Source organism: Halichoerus grypus, chromosome 15 (genome assembly GCF_964656455.1).
Source record: "Halichoerus grypus chromosome 15, mHalGry1.hap1.1, whole genome shotgun sequence".
Taxonomy (NCBI): domain Eukaryota; kingdom Metazoa; phylum Chordata; class Mammalia; order Carnivora; family Phocidae; genus Halichoerus; species Halichoerus grypus.
This window is the reverse complement of record NC_135726.1, coordinates 59463773-59483844: the sequence shown is the minus strand read 5'-3', so window position 1 is coordinate 59483844 and position 20072 is coordinate 59463773. Positions and strand designations below refer to the sequence as shown.

At 48.2% G+C, this 20072-nt stretch overlaps 1 protein-coding gene and 1 long non-coding RNA gene across 6 annotated transcripts; both read right to left on the bottom strand.

Moving 5' to 3' along the window:
- Positions 1 to 824: 824 nt before the first annotated feature.
- On the bottom strand, positions 825 to 10747 carry LOC118535568 (uncharacterized). 5 transcript variants are annotated; one of them, XM_036091921.2, is made up of 5 exons: positions 9783 to 10747; positions 9224 to 9324; positions 6549 to 6587; positions 4511 to 4637; positions 825 to 3669 (listed from the first exon to the last, which is right to left on the bottom strand). In XM_036091921.2, exons 2-5 carry the CDS (start codon positions 9314 to 9316, stop codon positions 2333 to 2335), a joined length of 1596 nt encoding a protein of 531 aa, XP_035947814.1. In that variant the 5' UTR covers positions 9317 to 9324; positions 9783 to 10747; the 3' UTR covers positions 825 to 2332. The 5 variants fall into 5 exon arrangements, with proteins under 5 accessions (XP_035947814.1, XP_077919184.1, XP_077919185.1 ...); XM_078063058.1 differs by lacking the exon at positions 9224 to 9324 and having other exon boundaries at positions 9783 to 10746; XM_078063059.1 differs by lacking the exons at positions 6549 to 6587; positions 9224 to 9324 and having other exon boundaries at positions 9783 to 10746.
- A 1376-nt stretch (positions 10748 to 12123) lies between these two features.
- LOC144380253 (uncharacterized) lies at positions 12124 to 18623 on the bottom strand. Its single transcript, XR_013444242.1, has 2 exons — positions 18391 to 18623; positions 12124 to 12749 (listed from the first exon to the last, which is right to left on the bottom strand). It is a non-coding gene; the product is annotated as an uncharacterized LOC144380253 (long non-coding RNA).
- Between the last annotated feature and the right edge of the window lie 1449 nt (positions 18624 to 20072).

Sequence of the window (20072 nt, the reverse complement as noted above, 5' to 3'; positions counted from 1 at the left end):
CACTCCTCAGGTTCAGTGATTATTCACTAGAAAGGCCTGCCCAAGAACCCAAGGGAGTGTTTTTTGGTTCATTTTTTAGTTAAATTATTTGAATAAGGACAATTTAGCACAGGGAAAGAAGCGTGCAGAGGCCGGGAGAGACTGGCGTGGTCTCTCTCACATGGTCATTAGGGAACTGTGTCTATAATACCTGTGAAGTTTGGCTTGCATGTAACTCTGGGGCCTTTTTGTGTGAGCTCTGTCTTGTGGACAAGGGGAGCCCTTTGGGCCTGGCCTTAGTCTCCCCCAGCAGCTCCAGAGGTCAAGTTGACAGGCCTAAGCTCTACACCACCCATAAATCACAGGATGAGCACACACTATTGGATATGGATGACCCAAGGCCGCAAGCAGTGTTAAACAAAGGGCATTTGTTTATCATGGCAGAAGTTCCCAAGGGCTCAGAGGTTAGGTCCCAGGATTTAAGGGCAAGTGGTAAATGTTTAAACCTTTCTCTGGAATGTGGAGAGAGATCAAGAGAACTTTTAACTGATTTGTTACGTTTAAATTGATTTAATCCTTTATTTGCATAGTAATATTCTTAAAACTTTTGTCCCTTTCATATATCTCAGTGCATTTTACTATTTGCTATGTTTGTGTAGCAGTAGTTGCTGAAAACAGACCATTTACTGACCGTTTCTTCTGTGGGCAACTTTCCTGCTCACAGCTGGAAATGGGAAAGATTTAAAAACACTTTTACACTTTTACATGCAGAACTATTACATGCAGAACTAACCTTAAAGTGTATGTGGCCGTCAGACTGTCAACAGCACAAACAACTGTGAAAGTTATTGGTTTCCTTTTTAATTTTTATTGTACTAGCAAACTTTTCCAACACTTTTTGTCTGAATTAGCAAATATTTATGCAAGGGTACAGGTGGCAAACTGGATTTGTTAGGGGAAATGCGTTAATTCAACCATGGTGACATACCACTACACACCTTTTAAAGCCACTACTGACAAAGACTGGGACAAAGGTGACCACGTTTCAAGTGGTGAGGATGACGGAAGAACCAGAGTAACCACCAGCACTCTAGAGACTCGGGCACTGCACTGCGAGCTGTATCAAAACCCACTTTGGGAGCATTTGTATGTTCACAGTCAGCTGCAGAAAACCCATGTGTTAGGTGAATGGATGAACAAGTAAGTGTATCACCTTGGCAATTAAAAAAAATCGCACTATTCAATGCCGTCAGAGTATTAATTATGCACTTATGTACCCTTAAGCCAACTTTTTAAGAGTAGTACCCACTTTAAGATTCCAATGATGTAAAATTCTAGACAACACAAAATAGTATTTGCCTGGGCGGCCAGACAGAGTTAAAAGATGAAAATACTTATGGTTAAAATTTACTAGTGTACCAGCTGTTGCATTTTTGTTTTGTGCACGCCCATTCTTAAGTGTGACCTTACAAAGTACATTTTAAGTATATTGCATGCCAAGCAGAAATGGTTTCACATAAAAATCTGAACCTCTCTTTGGAAAAAGTAGGAATTTGGCAACCCTAGGTTTGCTGGTGGGAGCTCTGCTGTGTGTACTAGCTGGCAAGCAATTCCACTGGAGCTCACCTGCATAGGTTCAAGGAAATGGGGAAGCCAAGTCTCCGCTGGTCATAAAAATCACATACCTACTGCCTTCGGAGGTCTGGACTTCTTAGTTCTGTTTTCAACTCTCCCTTCGCCCCACCTTTCTTTAACTGGAGAGCAAGAGGAGCAGTTAGCTCTAAAGGGCCTCAGAATTTCTGCAAGAACCTTACTGTAAACCACAGTCCCTCCAGTTTGCCGTTTTTTTCGTCACTGCCTACTGCCCCCAGTGTTTTTGTACTGAATGTGGTTCCTACCTGACGCCTGGAGTCAGGGAGACCAGCCTTCCAAACCTCTCTCTTGGGACCTGGGGACCTTATGTGAACCTCCAAGGTGAAAAAGAGAAGCTGAATCAAAAAACACATGATTCTTACAGCTGTCCTCTCAGGGAGACCTCTAGACCCACGGAAAACCCCAACATCTGGATTATAAGATTAGTCACACAAAAAGCACTGCCCTGTAGTCTATCCTAGGCGGCTTTGGGGCTGCAATGTAAATTAGGCCAAAACCAGAGTGACAGCTAGCCTGTGCCATGATACGATCTATCCCCACTGACGCATACAAAGTTGGGACACCCACCGAGAAACTTGCAGTGACAAATGTGGCAAGGGCCCTGGACAGGTTAGAAAGAACATCGCTCCCTACGACCTGCGTGTTCAGACATGTGGTGGTGGTAGGCTTCTGTGGTATGCTCCTGTGTTCAACACCTGGCTCATTCCCTGCCATCTCCACCTCCACTGTAAGGCCTTTCTCCGGTGTGCACTTTCTGGTGTCGAATGAGGTTAGACCTGCGGCTGAAGGCTTTCCCACATTCAGTGCACTTGTAAGGTCTAGCTGGGCTGTGAAGTTTCTGGTGGTCAATCAGAGCAGACCTCTGGCTGAAGACTTTGCCGCAGTTGCTGCACTCATGAGGGCTTTCTGTGGTGTGAACTTTTCGGTGCTGAGTAAGTTGTGTGCTCTGGCTAAAGAATTCTCCACATTCACTGCACTCATAGGGTTTTTCTCCAGTATGAACTCTCTGGTGTTGAGTGAGGCCAAAGCTTTGGCTAAAAAGTTTCCCACATTCATTGCACTTATAAGGCCTTACTCCAGTGTGAACTCTCTGGTGCTTGATGAGGGTGGAGCTTTGGCTAAAGAGTTTCCCACATTCACTACATTCATAAGGCTTTTCACCAGTGTGAATTCTCTGGTGTTTAATGAGGCTGGGACTTTGGTTAAAGAATTTCCCACATTCACTGCATTCATAAGGCCTTGTTCCTGTGTGCACTCTCCGGTGTTTAATTAGGTTGGAGTTGGAGGTGAAGAATTTTCCACACTCACTACATTTATAAGGCCGTGCCCCAGTGTGAATTCTCTGATGTTCACTAAGGCTGGAGCTTTGGCTAAAGAATTTCCCACAGTGGCCGCACTCATAAGGCCTTTCTCCAGTGTGAATTCGCTGGTGCCGAACAAGCGTGGGTTTGTTACTGAAGGCTTTTCTGCATTCGCTGCATTCATAAGGCCTCTCTCCGGTATGGACTCTCCGGTGCTGAACAAGTATGTGTTTGTAGCTGAAGGTTTTCCCACACTCATTGCACTCATAAGGCCTTTCTCCAGTGTGGACTCTGTGATGCTGAGCAAGTCTGTATTTGCGACAGAAGGCTTTCCCGCATTCGCTGCACTTATAGTGCTTTTGTCCGTTGTGAAAAGGCTCTGCACAGCTGGTGTCCTTAGGTGGTGGCCCCTGGCTGTGAATGAGCTGGTGCTGGAGAAGACCTGAGCTCTCGGGGAAGGGCTTCCTTGATGTGTGTGTTACACAGCTCTCTGCGTTCCTTCTGAGGCGTTTCTCTCCACTGTGCTGCTTCTGACGCTGGTGAACGTTCCCCTGTGTCCCACACAGTTTCTGGCCAGGGTTTGTTCCCAGGCACTCAGAAGGTGAATGCAAATCACCTTCTGAGTCCAGGCCACGTTCCTGGGTGTAGGCCTTCTTGGTAGAATTTATCTGTGACCCTCCTACAGGAACGTTCTGCTCAGAAGGTGCTGCCTCATCCTCTGTTCCACGCCCACAACCTGAAAGCAGAGAACAGTGACGAGCTTGGGCAGGAGGCCGCCTACCCTCCCCCTGCCTTGACACCAGGGGATCAAGACAAAAGGAGCTGGGGTGGGGTAGTTTGAAGGCAAGGGCTGCATCCCAGGACTCACCATGCAGAAGAAACATGGATGGGGTGTAGCACAGGGAGGAGGGGCTGGGTCCGCAACTCGTATCTTCGGAACTGTGTTCTTGCTAGTGCCTTGGTTATGCCAGTGTTCAAGCATTACTTTAAGGGCATGGCTACACAGACTGTACGACACAGTACGTGTAGGCCGGTGCTGGGGAGCACAGCAGAAGGAGCGATGATCAGTGGCGACCCCAATGAAGGGTGGAAGACGGGAGGGATATACTCCTAGGTCTCTTTTGAGAGGAAAAATGACAAGTGGGCAAAATGTCAAAAAAGGGGAGAAGCCTCTGACCTTGGCACCAAACAGTGTTTGAGCCCAGGACATGACATGTTCCTGACAGGATTCCCAGCTCTGTATCACATCCTCCCCCAGCTGGAGTCATGCCCACTTTGTCATGTTATGTGGTGTTCTCCCAGCTCCAGTTGGACAACATGGGATCTAGAAGATGCAAGCCTTTAAGGGAAGACAGGACAGGTAAGTGGGCCGCACTGGTCCAGGGCAGGCAATCCCAAAACCATCTCAGGAAACAAAACTATCCTGGAAATGGTTACTGAAAGAGCTTCAGAACTGGGGTTGGTTGGTAAGCTCTTTGTGAAAGCAGGTGTAGTATAGATGCCCCAGCGTCAGCAGCCAGAAAGAAGAGGAAAGACAGATTAGCCCAGGACACTGGGGTTGGTGTGAGGGGCCTTACCCAGTGACGCAACAAGTGCAAAGACCTCCAGCATCACATCACGGTACAGGTGTCTCTGAGCCTCGTTAAGAAGCCTCCATTCCTCCTGGGAAAAGTACACAGCCACTTCCTCAAAGGTCACAGAGCCCTGGGATGAGGGGGACAGTTATGTCCATGAGCAGCCTCTCTCTGCAGGACCCCAAAACTACCCCGAACCCCAGCCCACATTCACTCCCATCCCTGCTCCTTATCTGCCCTAGCTCTCCAGCTTAAGCAGTGGTACCGTTTCAACAAAGAGGCAGGTGGTCAGAGTGATGCCTTCTGAGCTCTGGGCCTCAGATGCAGGACCCCCATCCTTTTCCTGCAAGACATATGTGAGTCCCCCAGGATCATGCCTCCCAGACATAACCATGTTGGGCCTAGCATTCTCTCAAACTCCTACTCATTGGACCATACCTCCATCATACATCTGATCCCCACCACCAGTTAGCCCATAAAACTGACTCCGTCTGTGTGTGGCATCTAGAAGTGCATGGCAAGTGCAGTAATAAATCCCAACCTCCAATGGCCTCCAGCCCTGCATAGAAGGGGCTTCTCCACCTGACCTTGTTCCTGGCTTAGACCACATGCAGATCTAAATACCCTTGGTCACATTCTGCCTCTACATTGCACATTTTGTGTGTCTTGCCACTTTACCAGGTATAATCCAGGTCCCAGTAACACACTTTTTATGTAAGCTATCTTATGACTTCCTGACAGAACCACCACAAAAGCCTGGTTGGGTGAGTGCCTAGAAGGGTGATTAAGTACCAGTCTGACCATTATTGCTCTGGTATCATGTTCACTCCTCTGAAAATCTGGCTACCTGTTGGACTTTCCCCTCCCCATACCTCCCTCTGCATTTCCGATTACTGCTATTCTGTCTTGTCCATCTTCGTGCCATCTATCCTCCACAGCTCTCCTCCCTTGTCCCCCAGTGGCAACGCCACTGTAACCTGAACATGCCTCCTCCTATATGAGATCCAGAGTTCTAGATCTCTATCTTGGGATACACAACAGATGCCACAGTGTGGACATCTTGAGAAATGCAGGACCAGCTGTCCATTTGTCACCTATACTTGGGAATCTGAAACATCTGAGACTCAACATGGCCAAATCCTAATACCTTGATATTCTCACCAAAAACCATGGAGCCACCTGTGACCTGGTCAGCCCTACTTTAAAAACAAATTCAGGGGCACCTGGGTGAACCCAGCAGGTTAGGCATCTGCCTTGAGCTCAGGTCATGATCCAAGAATGCCGGCATCAGGCTCCCTGCTCACTGGGGAGTCTGCTTCTCCCTTTGACCCTCCCTGCTCTTGTGCTCTCTCTTGCAAATAAATCTTTAAACAAATCCAGGGCACCTGGGTGGGTTAGTTGCTTAAGTGTCAGCCTTCAGCTTGGGTCATGATCTCAGGGTCCTGGCATCGGGCTCCCTGCTCAGCAGGGGAGTCTGCTTCTCCCCCTCCCTCTGCTTGTGTGTTCTCTTGCTCACTCTCTCTCAAATAAAGAAATCTTAAAAACCCAAAAGACAAATCCAGAAGCCAAACAGTCTTCTACCTCCACATCTACCACTTTAGCCCAGCTACCAATCCTGATCTAACCTCGTTTAATGATCTCCTTGTCTCCCTCCTCCCCAGTCTGTGGTGTACTCTATCACCAAGGGCAGCTTCTCAAGACCTGAGCCAGACTCAGTTTTCTCCTCTTCTCCAGAACTGTTTGACTGCTACCATCACTCTCAGAACGGAACCCTGACTCGGCTCCCGGCCTCTGTTCTCAACAGACATATGAGACCTAGAACACTCCCCTGAACACTCTCATCTCAGTCTCACCTACAAGCCCAAGGCTTTGTACATACTGACACCTAAGACACCTTTCACACCTCACCCCGCTGCTTGCCGAAAGTGGGCACCTCTCTCCATATAACGTCTGACCCGGCCTTAGGGGCTTATCTAGAGTCTTGAGACACCAAGGGCAGGAAGAGTGGCAGCAAAAGAGTTCCAGGACACCTGACACTCACCGGTGCAGGGTCCATAAGTGCTTCTGCTGAAAGCAGAACCTGCAGGAAGAGCAGGGCCATGTTAGTTTAATTCCCATGAGGGATACAGACAAAGTGAAACACGTAATGTTATTTCACGTAAAGATGAAAGCTGAAGGGGATAAAGAAAGCATTTATACAAGAAAGTAGAAAGTGTGGAGTTATGCCAAAAGCATGTGTGCATCCTCAGAAATGTCTGTCAGGGTTGTGTTGTGTTTGAGGAATATCCCTTAGGCGAATGAACAACAAGAATAAGAGATAAATTATGTTCAGGTTTATGTGTGGGTGTGCTTCTGAACCTTCCATTTTATTCATTATTTTATTCTGATTCTTCCTGTGCCAAAAATACATTCTTCTCTTCCTATACCTTGTAGTTGGCGCTAATAGCTGGTTAGGTATGTGACTCCTTATACTTTTTTTTCAAGTTTGTCAATAAATGTTCAGAAAGATATTGCAAATATATTTTCTCCTATGGTAGAGAAGTAAACCAAACTCCTAGTCACTTGATTACACCTTCGAAATAAATCTCTGCTAAAGAGGTTGTCGCTGGGGCTCCAGTAAAGGTGCTTAGGGCAACTGCATTTCTGACTGTTTCAACTTAAGAGAAAGGAAAGGAAAAAAGCTAGGACCTAACCTTTCTTCCATCCTCATTATATAAAATTCTTTACTTTGAAGCATTACTTTCTATCCTTACAATGATTAAATTTCTGCCTATCTTAGCAAAATACCTTAACTGAGATACCCCATCATCATGTTCTCTTGGAGTAATACCAAAGGCAGATGATAGAAGAGTATAACCACTTAAAAAACAAAAATCTTGTGGGTGTGAGTATAAAAGTTTATGGTAATGTTAAGTGTGTGTTTAAAAAGATAAAAGATTGATCAGAAAGTGAAAATGTTAGTTTAAGCACAATAATTTTAATAAATTTAAATCACAATTTAGGAAAACTGCATCATTAGACAAAAAGAATCTCAAAAACAACAAACAACAACAACAAAAACCCAGCCAAAGAATATATCCATAAAGGGTAAGATTAATGAGAAAGGAAGAACAAATCTTGACAATATTCATAAGAGTACCCAAAACAATGTGGAGAAAAGTACACACACCTCACACCTAGATTTCATAACAAACTGGAGCCACAAAACCCGAACCCAACACTACTAAAAGATTCAAAGCAACCAAAGCCAAAACCTTTACGTTCTATGTGTTATTAAAGGATGCCAAGGGGCACCTGGGTGGCTCAGGTCATGATCTCAGGGTTGTGAGATCAAGTCCCATGTGAGGCTGCTTGGGATTCTTCCTCTCCTTCCTCCCCTCCCCCTGCTTCATGCTCTCTTACTAAAATAAAGACATCTTTTAAAAAAAAGGATGCCAGGATTGGAGGAAATATTCAAATAGGAAAAGCCATTAAGGTCCTGGAAAGTAAGAGGGAACAAAGCAGAAACAATGTGTGTTTCACCATAAAAATAAGTGCATGCTTGGTGTGACTGCAAAAGAGGTGATATAACATTATAAAGCTGTTCCGGTAAGAAAAGTACTGGCACAGAAATTAGGTTGAAAAAACTTGATCTCATAAAGTGGGGCACCCATGGGTCTTGATGCTTCAGTGGTGGTATGGAGCATTAAAAGAGCTTATAAATTACTCTGTGTGGCAAAACAAATTTAGACCTCCACTTTAAATGATGCACACACAAAAAAGTAATTCCAGCTGGAGAGGCTTAGATGGGAAGACAAAAATTACATCTGAGTTAATAAATGAACAGATTTCTCAAACCAAAGCATCGTAGTAAAGAACCCCACTACATTATAACAAAAGGGCTCCTGATGGGCGCCTGGGTGGCTCAGTCGTTAACCGTCTGCCTTCGGCTCAGGTCATGATCCCAGGATCCTGGGATCGAGCCCCGCATCAGGCTCCCTGCTCCGCGGGAAGCCTGCTTCTCCCTCTCCCACTCCCCCTGCTTGTGTTCCCTCTCTGGCTGTGTCTCTCTCTTGTCAAATAAATAAATAAAATCTTTAAAAAAAAAAAAAAAGGGCTCCTGTTGTCATAAAAACTGAAATGACAAACCACACAGGTGAGCAAAAATTACACAAATTCTTGAACCCCCCATTATTGTTAAAAAAAAAAAAATCTAAGATTTGAATATCTAATAAATTGAAATCTTGGGTATGTAAACAAGAATTCCAGCAAGCACTTTTTACAAATGTAATGGTAATCATTAAAGCAAAACTCAGCAAGGCTGACCTCGCAAGCCTGACACTGGCCCAGTGCTAGTAACACTACAGAAATTAGTAAATACTGTAAGCTGCTACGGGTATATAGATTTGGTAACATTCTGAAAACCAGTCTGGCATTACAAAGTAAATTTAAACCTTTCACTACTTGGAGAAATCTATCCCTAATACATATATGCTAGACAACTGTGTGCTTTATCCCAGAACACGTGGCTATAGTAGCAATGTATAAATGCAGAAAACCATGGGCAACACCTAAGAAGACATGTTATTCATATATTCATACCGCAGAATACTGCACAGAAAACGGACAGACGTAAAAAGTTAAAGTCACAACATACTCTTGTGATGTCAGTCCTTTCACAGAGTGTTTCAAAACACATGGAAACCAATACACATCAAGACAACAAAAGATGCTTACTTGAAACATCAGACAACAGCTTAACTCTGGAGACTGGGATAACTGTTGTGGGAAGACGTGCACAGCGGCTCCTGGGGTCCATTTATACCCCATTTCTTCACCTGGCCAGTGCGAACATTAATCAGAATGCAGCGATCAGCCGGCAGGGGGCGCTCTCAACCCCACCACGCGCTTTCCTTTGCAAACTCAACGGCAGACAGGTGGAATCTACTAAGAGCGACGACGTCACTAGCCCTGCGACAGCCCAGCCAATGAGAAGCCACCATACTCACAACGCCCACTTTGCCCCAACGGGCGGTACTCCTGCTATTCCCGAATTAAACCCAAACAAACCCATTCGTGGTGGCAAAATAACTAGCCGTTTTACTTTCTAAGGTTCACAGTAACAATTACAAGGACTAATTTTACAGCTGGTTACTTAACTGCACATGTACGTTCTGTGCAAGTCTCTTCAGGCATGTCTTATTTCAAAATTTGGAACACCGTCCCAAGAACAAAAACACGAAATTTTAAAGCAGAGCTGGGTGAGGGCCCAGATGCAAAGAAACGCAGCATTTACCTGAATTGGTATCACCCCGGCAGCTGCGGGGACGAGCGTGGCACCGCAGTCTTCAGCCCCGGCGACGGCTATGTCGGATCTCAGAGCAGCCGGCGCGGCGCCTCTCCTCCCGTTACCTCAGGCAGGCCCAGCAAGCCAGAGCTTCCGACCGCGGGAGGGAACCAACTTCACAAGATGTCGCTGGAGGCCAACGCCGGAAGGCCCGCCCAGATGCCGTCCTTAGGACGGAAGCGCCTCTCCTGAGCCCTCATTCGCCGTCAAGGGGACGCGCGGCGCACTGCCTTCCGGGTAATGTAGTTCTGAGGGAGCCAGACGGCCCGCGACGGTCTCCATTCCTGACCTCAGAACTGCCCAGCCACACCAAGAAAGGCGCTGGGTAGGGATGGCTGCAGGCTTTGAGGAAGGGGCGGGGCTCCAGCTTCTTGGGTCACACCCAGATTTCCATGGAATGTGGTCTGTGCTGCTCACAGAAAAATACTGAGACATACGTATGATTTCTGATGTTCCCCCAAACTACAAACGGTTACTCAGACACAAAGTGCATCCACGCACAGCTGGGACCTAAAATACTGTCTTACTGCTTTTCAGGTACATGTTAGACTGAAACTTCAGAATCAACTGGAGTTTTTCTATTAGAAACAAGGTAGAGGGGCTCAGTCCGTTAAGCATCTGACTTTGGCTCAGGTCATGACCTCAGGGTCCTGGGATCAGCTTGCCTCCAGCTCACAGGGGAGTCTGCTTGACCCCCTCCCCCTCCTCCCACTTGTGCTCACTCTCAAATAAATCTTAAAACAAAACAAGAAGCTGGTAATTATATCCAGCCCTTACTCCACATATTACATTCTTTCTTAGATCCTAAGACCAATCTTAAAAGAGTGACTTACCACATGGGGAAAGGGGGCTTATGAACACTGAGATGAAAAGGATGAGGAGAAACTGGACACCTCACACACAGTTAGCAGTAATGCAAAATGGTGCCAGCATTATGGAAAACAGTTCCTCAAAAAAAATGACCATATTACCATATGATCCAGCAGTTCTACTTTTGGGGGATATATGCAAAAATAATTGGAAAGCAAGGTGCTGAAGAAATCTTTGAAAGTAAGGTGTTAAAGAAATATTTGTACAAGCGTGCCCATAGTAGCATTATTCATAATACCCAAAAGAGGTAGAAGCAGCTCCTGGTCCATGGACAGATGAATGGATAGAGAGAATGAATGGATAAAGAAAATGTGCCATATACATACAATGAGATACTATTCAACCTTAAAGAGAAGGAAATTCAGACAGATTAACACACAAGATACAGCATGGATGAACCTGACGAGGATACTATGCTATATGAAACAGAACAGTGGGTTTCAAGGGATTGAGGGAAGGGGAAAATGGCGAGTTGGGTAATGGATTTAAGTTTAACAAGACGAAAAGAGTTATAGATATCCATTGTAGGTGAATGTACTTAACATTCCTGAACTGTACCCTTAAAAACAAGATGGCAAATTTCATGTGATGTGTATTTTACCACAACTTTTAAAACAAAACTATGTAAAACAAAACCATGTACGAGTTTTTTTTCCAATGCTAATTTAGAACACACTTTTGGCTGACATCTTTCCCCATCTGCTCTACTCATGAGTTCAAGTTCTTTCCCAGATGCTGAATGAGTTGGGAGTCTTGGCTAAAGAATTTCCCACATTCCCTGCATGCACGCCTTGCTTAATGAGATTGGTTTGTACCTAAATACTTCCCCACTTTAGCTGCACTTGTAAAGTTTCCTCCAGCGTGCATTTTCTGGTGACCGACGAAGCAAGACTTTCTAACAAAGGCCTTGCTATATGCTGAACTCATAAAACCTCGGCCTGGTGTATTCTTCGGTGTTAAGTCAAGATTTTTGTGTAATTCCCCGCATTTTCTGATGCTGAAGGAGATGGGAGTTTCTGATGAAGGCCTTCCCACATTCATGGCACAAACAAGGCCTTTCTCCAACGTGACTGCTCTGCTGTTTAAGGAGACTGGTGTTTTGTGTGAAAGACTTCCTGCATTCACTGCACTCTTTCTACACTATGAACTTCCTGGTGGCTAGTAAGTGTGGAGTTGTACCTAAAGATTTTCCCACATTGGCTGCATTTAAAAACCCTTTCTTGGGGCGCGTGGGTGGCTCAGTCGTTAAGCGTCTGCCTTCGGCTCAGGTCATGATCCCAGGGTCCTGGGATCGAGCCCCGTATCGGGCTCCCTGCTCAGCGGGAAGCCTGCTTCTCCCTCTCCCACTCCCCTGCTTGTGTTCCCTCTCTCGCTGTGTCTCTCTCTGTCAAATAAATAAATAAAATCTTTAAAACAAACAAACAAAAAAACCCTTTCTTTACTGTGATTGCTGAAATGTTTACTGAGGTTAGAGTTGTACCTAAAAAATGTCCCACTTTCGCTACACTCTAAGGCCCTTCTGCAGCGTGGACTTTCTGGGACTCTACAAGCATGCCCTGTGGCTGAAGGCTTTCCCATACCCGCTGCACTTACAACCATTTTGTCCACTTTCAAAAGCTTCTCCACTCGGTGTCCCTATGTGGCTTCAACCCACTGAGAGTGGCTGGGTGGGGTGGGAGGGTGGGGGATGGGGAGAAAGACTGTAAAGTCCGCTCCACCCTCCCTCCATACCAAGGTCTTCTCTGCCATATAAGCTGTGTGGTCCAAATGAAGGGCTCCCCTCATTTTCCTTTAGGGAAAGTTTCTCTCTATTCTCCTGCTTCTGCTGCTGCTGCAGGTTTGCCCCACAAGTGTGCAGACCTCGCTCAGGGTGTGTTCCATCATGCTCAGCCAAGTGCAAAAGGTCTTTCCAGAGCAGGTCACACATCTCCCAGGGCTGGGACTTCTGGATGGATGCGCCTGGCTTTGGGGTCCTGACCTGTGACCCTCCTACAGAAACATCTTGCTCTGAAGGGGCCTCCTCATCCTGGGCTCCATGCCAGCAACCTGTAAGCAGAGAAATGCTGGTGAAGTGCCTGCTGACTTCGTTGGGAGGCGGCGGCCCCATCGGGAACGTGTGCCAGACACACCCACGGACGAGGCCACGGGACTGCTGACGGGCGAGGGGGGACCCGAGACAGTGAGAGGAAGGCCTGCTGTGCAGGGCTCAGCCTGGCATGCTCCCATGATGGGAGAGCCCTGACTCTGGGGAAGGACACGAGGAAGGGGGAAGTGCAGGGAGGAGAGGCGGGCTCCCCAACTCCCTCCTCTGCAAATGACTTTCAACAAGGCCAGAGCTGCTGGTGACCGGTAAGCACTGACGCAAGACTGGGTCCAAACGCAGAAATGTGTGATTGCAACACAGCAGCTGGTGTTCAGAGACCATTTAAAGATATGTGCAGCCCTCCAAGGAAGCAGTGGAAGGCAAAAGATGAGAGCCCAACGTCAGAGTGGAAATATTAGTGGGAAAGAAAAGGTAAAAATGAGGTGTGGCCACTGTCCTAGGCATCACACGTTGGTGGACACGGGACAGATGCTCCGTGTGAGGGCCACATTCCTTTGAGCCTCTCCTGATGTTGCAGAAGTAATGTCCAACCTGTCAGGTACACGGGGCCCTCCTATTGCTCAATGTGAGCAACCACCTGGGCCTGAAGAGGCCAGTCCTTGCGGAAAGACAGGGAAAGCGAGTGGCCAAGACCCACCGAGAGTGACCTACCTCACATCGACATCCCACATTCTAAATTTACAATGCCTTCAGAGGAAGGTCTTTAAAAAAAACAACCACCCAAACAGTCCCTACAGTGGTGACCAGATCAGTGCCTGAAGTTACTGAGACAGGCAGTCCTGAAAGTATATTAGCAAGAGGGATGGGAAGGCCTGGGGCACAGAGGTTCCAAGCACGCAGAGAGAGGCACCCGACCACGGACAGGCAAGGCAACGGCGCCGAAACCCCCAGACCCACACAGGAGGCATTTCTTTGGCCTTCTCACGTGCCAGTCTGCACACAGAGCCCAGGAGGTACGCTGCAAATGCAACCAGCATCCTCATCTGCCCCAGTCCTGCATCAGAACACCAAAGTCCCCTGGCATGAGAGAACAGCTCTCATTTTCAGGTATCCGCCCCCAACTCTGTTTCTTGCTTTAGCTCAGCCGCAGAGACCTGTGTGAGGATCTAGCTCATAAGCAAGCTTGACCTTCTCTCACCACCTGACCCTTGTTCAAAGCCCTAGACTAGCAATGCTTCTGGCTGATCCCATTTCCCTCAACTACTCTACCAGCCTGAATGAAACAATCCCAGCAAGAGTCACCAGGAACCCTGCTGCATCCACTGAGGGGTGAAAGGCCCCGTCCTGCCCCGGTATCTGGCCTTCATTGGAGAGGCACTTCAGCATCCATCTTATGTCCACTCAGAAGGCTTTACGACCTCCACCCTTCACCTCACATGCACACCCCCCCCAACACGACTGTCCAGGTGCCCACCTGAGACACAGACTTAGCCCCCTCCTTCCCTTGCCTTGTCCCTAGTGGTGCTACCACCATAATATAAAGATGCCTCCTATGAAATCAGGCCCACAGCTTTACTGGGCTCCACATGCCAAGTACCATACTACGGTTGTCTCCAATCTGAAGGCCTCCACTGAACTCCAGATCTGTGGGTCCAACAGCCAACTGGACACAGCTAAAAGTCTCCAGAACATTTCTGACGCAGCCAAGAACGGATTATTCACATTTCCTCTGAAAATCCCTTCTACCACTGACTTCCCACATCCTAATTGATGGAATATCCATTCTTCCAAATAAGGCCCCAAACAACGGGCCTGTTCCTCACTCCCCGATTCCATGTCATCTCCCAACTCCCTCTCTCCCCACATCAGAAAATGTTCTGCACTCTGCAGAACGCATCCAGAAGGCAACTCCCTCCTGTCTGGCCACCACCAGCAGTCACTCGCTGCAGTGTCTATCTGCAGACCCCCAGTCTGTCTACCACTCTGTAGCCACGGGAATCTGTTAAAATCTGGATCAGATCACCTCTCTCCTCAGCTCCAAACCTTCCCTAGGTCCCACTGTCCTCAGATTTGAGGCCTAGAACCTAAGGCTGTCATTCTAGGCCTGATTTCTGTGTGCCCTGACCTCTCACCCCACCACCTCGCCACCACACTCCCTAGCCCATCAGGTATAATAGGAATGGGAAGCTTCCTAAACAACCCCAGCTAACTTGCACCTGCAGGCGTTTGAACACTCTGGGTCTGTGCCCAGGATGCATGTTACATCCTACCCAGTCGGTTGTCAGCAATGCAACTGACCCACGGAACCCAGACTGAGTTCAGGACCCTGGGCTTTGTGGAACCACAGGATTGTCCTGAAAGAGAGAGAAGAACAGATGAAGATTCTCAGAACATCACCATTCCCTATATTGGGTCGCCTTAACCACAGGGGTGAAAATTAGGGTGGGTGAGAGCCTGGGACACCCTCTATTCATTGTTGCAGGGTCCAGAAGCATTTCTGCCACCACCATGGGACCCTGTGGAAGGAGGGAAGACATGAGAAATGGGACCCATGGTAGGATCCTATAAGGTGAGCTGAACCACAGTCCAAACTGAGCTCCTCAGGCCTCAGTGCTGCCTCTTACTAGCTGTGTGACTCTGGAAAGACTGAACCTTCCTGAGCATCAGTGCCCTTATTCCATAAAATGGGAAGAAGACGGTTTTCCACCTCAGCGGGCTGACACTGATACCGCACCTACAAAGTACACACTATGTATCAGCTATCACTGTCCACAACATCAACGGTTTTGTCTATGTTTTCAGGGCAAGTGAAGTGGTAGGGCTTTAAAAATTTGATTGTGGGGTGTTATACACAAACAATGAATCATGGAACACTCCATCAAAAACTAATGATGTGGAGCGCCTGGGTGGCTCAGTCGTTAAGCGTCTGCCTTCGGCTCAGGTCATGATCCCCGGGTCCTGGGATCGAGCCCCGCATCGGGCTCCCTGCTCAGCGGGAAGCCTGCTCCTCCCTCTCCCACTCCCCCTGCTTGTGTCCCCTCTCTCGCTGTGTCTCTGTCAAATAAATAAAATCTTTAAAAAAAAAAAAAAAAAAACTAATGATGTAAGGTATGGTGATTAACATAACAGTAAAAAATTAAAAAAAAAATGATTGTGTATTCCTCCCACTTTTCAAAGGTTTAAGAGGATGTGATACACAAAACTTCTATCATAACCCAATACTTAAAGGTAAGTTAACATTTAAACCATTCATTAAGTATTTGGATAAATTTCAGTAATTCAGTGTGTTCATTTCTAATTGCCTGCCTCTGTGTACGTATTTGGAGGGTGGTTGCTTCGTTAGTGTTCAAAGGGAGGCACTGAGCCCTACTAGTCTTGTACTATAATCCTCTGCAGATAGCAGGCAGGGAGCCCTTGACTGGACGGTGGATGGGAGGTGAGGCGGTAGTACCCTGGCCGGGGACCCAGCTGCTCCACTAACCCAGGTGACCTTTGCCTTGTTCCATAGGGAGTGGTCTTGAAAGTCTGCTTAGCCTACAAGGCGGAGAAGCTACACCAACGCACACCTCAGTCTCCATGCCAGGCCAGCGCCTTACCTTACCTGGACCTCCCTTTCTACATACACAGGCCAGAATTCATCCTACACCAGGACTGCTCCTTTCTGAAGGAGCATCAGGGATACATGCCCACCTGTGCCCTGCCCTCTGGTCTCAGCCCCCCTGCCCCCGGCCGAACCTCACTGCAGAGCCCATCTGAAAGAACAATCTTAAGAGTCTCCTTCTTTAGGGGCATTTGAGTGGCTCAGTCAGTTAAGTGTCCAACTCTTGTTTTTGGCTTAGGTCATGATTTCAGGGTCCTGGGATTAAGCCCCACGTCAGGCTCCATGATGGGCAGGAAGCCTGCTTAAGATTCTCTCTCCCTCTGCCCCTCCCCCCTCTAAAAAACAACAACGAACTTCAGATGGTCTTTCACCTCCCTCCTTTTGCTCACAGACATATTGGATGCAGCAGGAAATCGTCGACTCTATCTTTACGATCTATCCAAACTCATCACAGCTTTGCTCTAGTGCTGCTCTGGTCTAGCCCTACCACAAATTCTCCTGGATCTATTGCAGCGTCCTCCTCATGGGTCTCCCTGCCTCCATTTCCTATCCGTTATTCAACAACTTTAAACTTCAAATCTGGAGACGCCTGTACGGCTCAGTCAGTTAAGTGTCTGCCTCAGCTCGGGTCATGATCCCAGAGTCCTGGGATCAAGTCCCACATCAAGCGTGCTGCTCAACAGGCAACCTGCTTCTCCCCTGCCTGCTGCTCCCCCTGCTTGTGCTTACTCTCTCTCTCTCTCTCTGGCAAATAAATAATATCTTAAAAACAAAAACAAACAAAAAAAAAACCCTTCAAATCTGGATATGCCCCTAAATTAGGTCCCTGGAACCAATTCCAAGAAGTGTGTGTGTGTGTAGACAGAGGGAGACAGAGTCGTAAACAGACTCTGTGCTTAGCTCACAGCCTGCGGTGGGACTCGATCTCATGACCCTCAGATCACAACCTGAGCCGAAACCAAGAGTCGGATGCTTAACCGACTGTGCCACCCGGATGCCCCAACACAAGGCAATTCTTAAAAGCCAGCAAGATGTCCAAGCATTCAATTCAATTCTGACACTATCAGGAAGTAGCATCAGATTCTCAGGTTAACGTCAGTCCTAAAAGAGTGCACTCCCACCTTCACCACCCTGCCATTCCAGATGCCATTTGCAAGCCAGGCTGTTCCTTGTGCTTCTCAAGACCCTCTCCTCAGGTTTAAGCGATCTGCTGGAATGGCTCACAAAACTCAGAAAAACATTTCTCTTGCTAGATTACCAGTTCATTATAAAAGGATGTAACTTGGGAACAGCCAGACGGAGAGACGCATATGGCCAGGCAGGGATGAAGACAGGGCGCAGTGTCCAGCTCTCTCCAGGCGCGCCGCTCTCCTCACATCTCCGTGTTCACCGACCTGGAAGCTCTCCGAACCCCGTCCTGCAGGGCGTTTACGGAGACCGCAGTATTACATAGCACGTAGATTAAGTCACGGGCTGTTGGCTACTGGTTCAACCTCCAGCCCCGCCCCCTTCCCCCGACGTGGGGGGAAAATGGGCAATGGGAGGGAGGACCGGAAATTTCCAGCTGTCTAGTCACATGGTTGGTCCCCCCTCCAACCGCCGCCCGCAAGCAGCTTAGGTGCTTCCAAAGTCTTCTCGTCCGTACAGCAAAGGACAACGTTATCACTTCCAACACTTAGGAAATTCCAAAGTTTTTGGAAGCTGTGAGTCAGGAACTACGGACTAAGACCAGATACACACGAGAAACACACTTCGGTCATCTGAATGAACCGGTACGTATTCTTCGTAAGGCCCCCTCGCAGCCCTCCACTCCGGCCCCCTCTGACCTCCCGCGGACCCGGGGGCCCACGCCGCCACCGCGGACAACACTCCACCTCGCCCTCTGTTCCCCGCACACAAGGGGCCCCGACTCGGGAGCACATGCCGGGAGTCCCCCCACCCGCGGGCCTGGCTGTGGGGAGCTGGGCGGGCGCCCCTCCATCCGGAAGCAGCGCTCGGGGCGGGGAGAAGGCGGCTGAGGGCCCGGGGGTCGCAGCACCCACCTCAGCCGGCTTCACCGGCGCGGCCTCCGCCTCCGACCGGTGGGAAGAGCGGGGCAGGGAGCGGCGGGCGACCGGGCGGGGACGAAGGCGCCTCGCAGCCGCCTCCGCGGCGGGGACGACGCCTCTTCTGAAACTTCCATCCGCGTCCAACCAGCCCGGAGATCCTCAGAGCCCACACCAGCCCAACAGGCCGAGAACGCGAGGACGCCCAACACCTCGAGGACGCCGCCGGAAGTCCCGCCTCACATGCGCAGCCGTAGGAAAAGGGCTCCATGCCGCGCTTCCATTGGCTCAGCTCCCCATCCGGCTTGCCGCAGAGCCTTCTGGGTAATGTGCATTTCCCTGGCTGCTACCCGCCCCCCCCCCATCTGAGAGCCAGGTCCTTCCTGCCTTCGGCGACGGAGGCCAGGGGACAGCATGGGGGTGCACCGGGAAATGGAGTTCCTGGGCTCCTATGATGTCGCGTGGGGTCGCTGGCAATTAAAGCGGTGTGCCCAGATCGCCTCTGAGTGGTCAAGTGCCAGAAACAGATCTGTTATTACAGACTCTAAGACGCACAGGAAATTCCCAGAGGCCGCACAACCAAAGGGACATACCATAGTATTTGTTAAAAAATAAAATTCAACCAAGTAGTTTTGAAGATCTAATTGGCTTTATTAAACATCTTATCAACCAGGGAAAGCATGCAGATGCATTTTCCTTTAGAGGATGGAGAAGGCCCATGTGGCAGATTCCTTCCTTGGTGCTGATCAGAAAATTCCTGACTGGTTAAGACTACATTTCTGGGGGAAGTGGAAATTGCAATTAGATTGGGTATTAAGCCCCAGTTTGGGGACTTAGCCTGAATGACAATACTTAGGGCCTGTGGTTTTCTTTTCTTTTTTTTTTAAGATTTTATTTATTTATTTGCTAGAGAGAGAGAGAGCGTGGGTGAGAGAGAGTGAGTGAGAGTACAAGAAGGGGAGCTGCAGGCAGAGGGAGAAGGAGAAGCCCCGATGCGGGACTCGATCCCAGGGCCCTGGGATCATGACCTGAGCCGAAGGCAGCTGCTTAACCGACTGAGCCACCCAGGCGTCCCCCTGTGGTTTTCTAAACTCCATAATAACACTCAGCATCCACTCATAGCTCTCCACTGACCTTGTTGCTTGCCAAATACATGTTGACTGAAGTTTTGGAGGCTGTTTTATGACCTTCAATATGCTAGGTCAGGGACAAGAAAGAAAAGACCCTAGACAGGACACGATGGGGAGTTGGAGGAGGGATATATTTCTGGCCTGGATAAATCAGTGACTGTTCGAAACCAGCAAGCAACACTTTTATTGAAATATATTTAGTACTTCATATCTTAGATATTTTCCATTTCTTTTGTTAACTTTAAAAATAAAACTGCCAGGGCGCCTGGGTGGCTCAGTCGGTTAAGCGACTGCCTTCGGCTCAGGTCATGATCCCAGGGTCCTGGGATCGAGTCCCGTATCGGGCTCCCTGCTCAGTGGGAAGCCTGCTTCTCCCTCTCCCACTCCCCCTGCTTGTGTTCCCTCTCTCGCTGTGTCTCTCTCTGTCAAATAAATAAAATCTTTAAAAATAATAATAAATAAATAAAATAAAAATAAAACTGCCGGTTATTTTGTGAGCAAAAGATGGGTTTATTCGAGAACAGCTCAGAATTGTAACCTGGTACAAGC